The sequence below is a fragment of the Gavialis gangeticus genome, unplaced genomic scaffold, assembly GCF_001723915.1.
Source record: "Gavialis gangeticus isolate Ggan-Ray unplaced genomic scaffold, GavGan_comp1, whole genome shotgun sequence".
NCBI lineage: Eukaryota > Metazoa > Chordata > Crocodylia > Gavialidae > Gavialis > Gavialis gangeticus.
The window spans coordinates 42,768,618-42,775,761 of NW_017728998.1; the positions used below are offsets into that span (position 1 = coordinate 42,768,618).

At 40.2% G+C, this 7,144-nt stretch overlaps 1 protein-coding gene across 4 annotated transcripts in view; it reads right to left on the reverse strand.

Moving 5' to 3' along the window:
• Positions 1-7,144, reverse strand: part of BBS2 (Bardet-Biedl syndrome 2) — a 28,185-nt gene that overhangs the window by 18,756 nt on the left and 2,285 nt on the right. For 3 of the 4 annotated variants that reach the window (XM_019505790.1, XM_019505789.1, XM_019505787.1), the window contains exons 2-4: positions 6,040-6,165; positions 5,695-5,757; positions 3,508-3,585 (exon numbers count right to left, since the gene is read on the reverse strand). In XM_019505790.1, coding sequence (XP_019361335.1) covers positions 3,508-3,585; positions 5,695-5,757; positions 6,040-6,165 — 267 coding nt within the window. The remainder of the gene's footprint in view (positions 1-3,507; positions 3,586-5,694; positions 5,758-6,039; positions 6,166-7,144) is intronic. The other variant, XM_019505788.1, reaches the window with a different exon arrangement.

Consider the following 7,144-nt stretch of genomic DNA (forward strand, 5'->3'; position numbering starts at 1 on the left):
AAGGCCACCAGGTTGGTCTGACAGGACCTGTCACTGATAAACCCGTGTTGGTTGCCCCTAAGCATGAAATCCCCTGCTGGCCCCTCATGGATGTGTGCCAGCATAATTTTCTCAGACAGCTTGCCTAGGATTGAAGTAAGACTAACTGGCCTATAGTTTCCCGGGTCCTCCTTCTTCCCCTTTTTGAAGATGGGAACCACCACACCATCTATAGCACAATTCTCTTGTATTATTTCTGTAAATGCCAGAAACAGGGAGGGACTGAAAGTAACCATAACTCTTCCATAACTTACTCTCTGTCCTGCCCACTCCCGAAACCTATATTCCCCACTCCAAACGGCAGCTGTTCAAGCAGCCCTTCAATGCAAATGAAACATGTTCTGCAGTCACCTGAACTTATACATTCACAGGTCACGAGCCCAGAAGGCTTGTGATCATTTTATCTGGCTTCCTGCATCATACAGGTTGCAGGATTTCCCCATATTAATTCCTGTTTAAAGTAAAGGAAATCTCCAAGAAAATAATTCAATCTTTACTTAAAAACCGCCAGTGGTAAGATACATATTGCAACCCTTGGCAGTTGTTTGAAGTGATTAATTGCCTTCCCTGTTAAAAATATGAGCCTTATGTTGACCCTGAATTAATTTGCCTTCAGTTTCCAGACACTGGAATCTTGTACCATCCTCTGCTTTATGGGGGAGCCTTTTATCATCACACCTCTTCCCCATGTAACTACTGATGGACTGATCAAATTCTCCCCTTAACCTTTTCTCAGATCAAGCTCTTTGAGTCTTTCACTAAAAGGTTTTTTTTTTCCAATTCTTTTAATCCACCATTCTCATGGATCTTCTCTGAATACTTTCTAATTTATCAACATCCTCCAAACTGTGACCATAAGAACCGGATGCTATATTCCAGTAGTGACCACACCAGTGATACATATGGAAATAATACAGCCTGTCTACTACTACCCCTCTTTTTTTTTATGCATTCGAAGATCCCATTAGTACCATTAGTTACAGCACTGTCAACATGCTAATTGTTGGTCACTGAGGATCCCAAATAGTATTAACCCTGCCAAAAAATCCCCAAGACCCGAAAGTCGTGATGTATAAAACCAAAGATACTGCATGAAATATATCTTCCTTAAAAGAATTTTAAATTAGTTCTGTAAAACAGGAGTGGCCAACCTGCACAAGTGGGTGTCACAACCGGCATGGGCAGCCTCTGTGTGGCATGCAACAGACCGGGAAGGGAACACAAAGCACACTGACATATAGGTCAGGGAGTAGAAAGCAGAGCACATAATTAGGAAGCATAGGGTAGGGAGCAGAAAGCTGAGCAGCAGACTAAGAGAAAGTGATCAAAGTGGCACTCGGGGAGCCTACAGGGCTAATCTGTGGCACTCGGGGAGCCTACAGGGCTGTAAAATGACAAGACAACAACTCTCAAGGAATCTGTATGTGTGGCTTTAAAATATGAGTCAGGTGAGGTTACAACGTAAGTCCGTATGAGCTTGATATACTGTTAGCCCTGTACAACTTCCCTCTAACCACAAATCACTCTCCCCAGATTACAGTGTACAGAGAGCTTAAAATATTCCAAGGCAGGATACCCTGTTAAATTTAGATCCTAGTTATTAGAGCAACTCCACCCTCCTTATCTTTAGCTTTAAGCTCTCTGGTAAGTGGTTTAGTAACTAAGCCTTTCATCCCAAGCTTCAGCAGTGAGCTTCCTCTCTCAAACCTCTGTCAACCTTGAAGGGAAGGCAGAGAAGTCATCCATAAGATATTTGGTGGTTCTTTGCACTACAAACAGATCCTCCACTCCTGCTAGGATAAGGAGTGCTACTCCCATCACTATTTTCTGTTCACATACACTCCGCCCATCCCCACCCCTTAATCTTTGCCTACCACAACTTTCACTTAGGCCTTGTCTCTGCTTCAGGTACAGCCATGTATACCCAACCTCTATAAATTCTCAAAGAGGATAGCTAATGACTCCAAAATTACCTTGACCAATTCCTGGGGTGTATCCCATCCAGCCCTGCCAATTTAAAAGCATCTAGCTTCTCTAAATCCCTAACATTCCTCCACTACTCTAAACTATTTGTCTCCATTCCCATCTTTGTTGCCAACTGCACCCATCATCTGGTGGCTGCCCCTATCTGTGAAGAGTGAAGTAAAAAATTAATTAAATACTTCAATCTTCTCTGCATCTGTAATTTGATTGCCTTCTGCATTCAGTAAGGGACCTACAATTTCTCATGTCTTCCTGATACTTTTGACATTTTTGTAGAATCCTTTTTTACTGCCTTTTATGTCCCTTGCCAGCTGCATCTCATGTTGTGCCTTGGCCTTTCTAATTTTCTCCCTGCATTCCCATGCTATACTTGTATACTCTTCCCTAGTACTATGACCAAATTTTCACTTTTTGTAGGATTCCTTTTTAAGTTCCAAGCTCATTGAAGAGCTTGTTGTCTAGCCAAACTAGCCTGCTGCACTTCCCATTCTTCTGCCACATCAGGATAGCTTGCTTCTGTCTGCACCCTTCATAGGATCTCCTTAAAGTACAGCCAGCTCTCCTGGACTCCTTTTACCTTCAGATGTGCCTCCCAGGGGATCCTACCCACCAATTTCCTGAATATGTTAAAAGTCTGCTGTTTTTGAACTTCAGTGTCTTTATTCTGCTGCTCTTCTTTTCTTCCTCCCCTTAGGATCCTGAACTCTATCATTTTGTGATTGCTGTCACCCAAGTTACCTTCCACCTTCAAATTCTGTTTATCTGACCTAGTTACAAACAAGTTGTCATCTGACCCCAGCAGTATTTCCTGCTCAAGTGCAGGGGGTCTGAACCCAATAATCTGCAAGGTCCCTTCCAACCCCTAACAACTATGAAACTACAAGTTGCAGGTTTGTCCTAATAACATTTTTTAAATACTACAATTACATGTCATCTGCTTTTCTGCACGCACATGCTGCTTGATCATGTTTGTATCAATGTATTCTAGGAAAATCTGTGCCAGCACCAGAGGGTAACAACATAAACAAAGAAAACAGCTTGAGTATGTAATTACGGAATTTCTTGCACTTAAGTATTGGAACTGGCTTCATGAACAAGGCCTGCCCTTTAACAATCTGAAGAGTTTCTGAGAGAGGGAAACACTGCAATAGAACAAATTCTGTTGTTTACAGCTTCTGACTGTGGCTTTCCATCAAATCAACCTCCTTAGTAACTTCCATCAGCCTTGATTAAGAGCCCAAATTTTCTGATAGGTAAGAGTTACTTTAAAATGTGGTATTTTATCTGTAAATGGGCAAAAAAATCCTAATCCAGGCATTTAAATTCATTAACTGTAACTGTTAGAGTGCTTGCAGGATAGCTATAAAATTAAATCATTACAGTAACTGTAAACTATTTCATAACTATAAATCAGTGTAGATTTACAGTAGGCAAATATCTGTACCCATCTGAAATTTTTCAAAATGTTGGTTAGAAAACATTTACCTCTGTTTCTGACATTTCTGCTACTATCTCATCTTCTTTAAAAACTCTGATGTCAAAATCTTCAGACCCAACAAGAAGCTGGGAAGGGAAAAAATAATCTTAAAATAGACCACAGGAAAAAAAATACACACGTCTAGTAGTCCAGAGGCAGGCAAGAAGCTTCTACTGAGTTTTTGAGCAAACAATATTCTAGATCCAGACTTTAGGATTGCTTAATCATGGTATGAAAGATTTGTAAATGAATCTGGGATCAAGAGGTTTCCATATGAATATGCAACAGAAACTCCACTTTTTTCAGGTACAGTAAAATCTTTGTTATCCAGCATCCCTGGGTAAGGAGATAACTGGAATTTTTACATAACCAGCAATCTGAAATAACCTGGCAGGGGGTTTCAGATAATGCAGAGCAGGGGTTGGGAGGGGGGTGGCAGTGGTCGCATGCAGGCTGGCGGTAGTGCAGGGTGGTGGGTGACAGCAGCAGCCGCCGCATGCAAGCTTTCCCCCGCATCCAACCAGTTGGCGAGAAATTCCGGTTAATAGAATTTCCAGTTACTTGAATGCCGGACAACAAAGATGTTACTGTATTAGTCTCACAGTCTAGATTCTAAGAAAATGTTTTGAAATACACAAGGTAAGGAAGAGGAAATGCAAGTTGGCACCTTGTCTCACTAGTAGCCATAGCTTCACACCTTAAGAAGTTACATCCTCTATATTGGGGTAGAGGACCTGCAATCCTAGTCTAAAATTCCATGTGGATTCAAACAGACCATGACCTGAATCGTGAGACACAAGTCAAGATAGTTTAAACCAATCCACCCTCTTATTTAATTGACTGCTTTACTTGTACTCCAGCCCTCTTAATGCCAGAAAATAAGGCAGAGGGGAAGTGATGAAACTGGCTGTGACACTAATCCTGCTGATAGATCTTTTCAGTGAATTCTCATGTAGGTGAAGGATCTGCATCACTATATATGCTGCAAATCAGTATGAAACTCCTATAAAGTGGTGTTCACATGTCAATACCACAAGTGAGGTCTTTAGAATGCTATAAATGATCTTCCAGGTACTGAGAAAGAAAAGACAAGTAATAATTATAAAATTCAAACAGCACTAAAACAGACATAAAGAAAATAAAATTATTCTGATGACTTAACAGTGTACACACACAGCACACACTGTGAAGGCCAAACTTTTAGGCAGTCATGCCACAAGGTAAGCCCTACACCCTCCCTGAGTGTCATTCCAACCCCCTCCCCCTACCCAATTTGCTGTTCTGCTTTATGCTCCTTTCCCCAAGTCTGTCCCAAGCCACACACAGAGGCTGCATGTGCTACTTGTGACACACATGATGTAGTTTGGCCACCTGATATGTACCATCAGTTGAATACAAGAAGGCATATTTTACTTTGCAAGTCGTTTTTAAAGCCCGGATCCTGCAATGAATAACATGGAACTAACTCCACAGTCACGGGAAACCTCATATATTGTAAATTGCAGCATCAAAACAGGAAAGATTCCCTTACTCTTGCCTTACATTTTCTTATCAGCAAGAAGCTTGTAAAATTATTTTCAAAATCAGACCAATTAATTTAGTCTACATTGGAAACAAGCTATTTTAATTGGATTTGACAACAGACTTGTTCTTGATTCAGCCAATCACAAATTAAATTATTTTTCAGGAGCCAACTGTTTTGCCATTTAGAATTTATATATATCAATCGCCAGGGGTCCAACAATCTGACCGACTTATGCATTTCTTCTAGTATAATTTTAAATATATTTAATTTATATATATAATAATATAATACACTATTGATAGTAATTTACTCCAGTTTACGCTGCTCCGGCGTTTATTACTTCACATTAACTGCACACAGATGCACCTAGTGATCATCATATCAAAAGCAAGACTTCAGTGCTACAAAGACTAATAATATATGAGCTTAACTTTACATATTACATGTAGACCTCATGAAGTCAATGGGACTGTGCATAGATCTCTGAAGAATTGGGGCCTGAAAGAAAGACCTCATAGGAGGTCTTTCAGTAGAGTTCACTTTACGCAGCAACATAAAAAAAAATTCAAAATAGGATAATACTGATATTTTCATTCAACAGCAACAAAAAAATCACTACTGGACAACAAGACAATTGAATTCACACAGGAACCATCTGCCACAAACAAACCTCATTTTTTCCATCACCATCAAAGTCGCACAATGCTAATGAACGAACATTGTCTCCTGTAACCTAAAATTAAAAGGATGAAGTCATTAATATTTATCCTGGCTTAGCCTATGATACAAGTTTTTTATGAACTTAATGGCCAGAGAACAAAGAATCTACTTAAATCATGCTCATCCAGTTGTTGGGTAGTTGCAAAAATGTATGATTTATCATGGATCTTAAATTAAGGAAGATTTGAGCTATTAAATAATTAAATGAAAATTTATTACATTAAACATCAAGGGGAGTTTAATCTATTGAAAAAAAATAATGTAGTAGCATCAAGAGACCTGTGCATGTCCTTACCGTCCAAAATAGATCATTTCCTTCATGATCAAAGCCTTGCAGAGCACAGTTTCCACCAATAATGGCAAGAGGAGATGAAATACCTCCTAGCATTCCAAGTACTGCTGCATTAGCACCATCTGAAATCTACAGAGATATATTAAAAGAACAGATACGTAGCAAAGACTCAGCTAGATATATATGCACATAATACATGCAGCACATTCATCTACTTTGCAATAGTACAGAAGTTTGAGTTACTATAAAATATTTATAACCAAAAAGATATGAACAAATAAGTAATCAGAAAGTAAATGCAACATAAGTAGTCAACTGCAAATTACAAATGCCTACAAGAAAACCCATACTGTCCTTAGTTATACATGGCTGAGGCCAGTATGTCACATCCATGAGGTCATAAAAACAACAAAAAAAAGAAGAAACGTTTACACATGATGTCAGATCTTCACAACCCACAAAGCAAGAGTCCTGTAGGTATTCTCAGAGAACTGGCTCTGTCAGTGTCCATTATAGTGGACCAACAGTAAGTGATGCGTATTTTAAACTTGTATTGTTCTCACACCCAAAACAGTACAAGGCACTTCACAGTAACAGAGGCATGCTCATTGCCTTAAAGATTCTACACACTCTAAAGACCCAGTTCTGTAATGAGATGTGTACAGATGCTCCTTTTCATATTTAGCACCCTGAGGATTCAAAGGGATTTGTGCAAACAAGTGCTTCCATTCACACACTTCTCTCTAATGAAGGGAGGTGCCACACCCTGATTTTGTAATGCTTCAGGATAGTCCAGGACTTATGCAAGAGGCACGTATTTTTGTGGGTAATATCTTTTATTAGAAATGGGTCGCTAACTGGCTGGAGGGCCACACCCAGAGAGTGGTGGTGGGTGGGTCATTTTCCACCTGGAGGGATGTGGGCAGTGGGGTCCCCCAGGGCTCGGTCCTCGGGCCCGCGCTGTTCAACATCTTCATCAGTGACTTGGACAAGGGGGTAAAAAGCACCCTGTTCAAATTTGCTGACAACACTAAGATGTGGGGAGATGTGGGCACGCTAGACGGGAGGAATAGGCTGTAATCAGACCTAGACAGGTTACAGGGGTGGG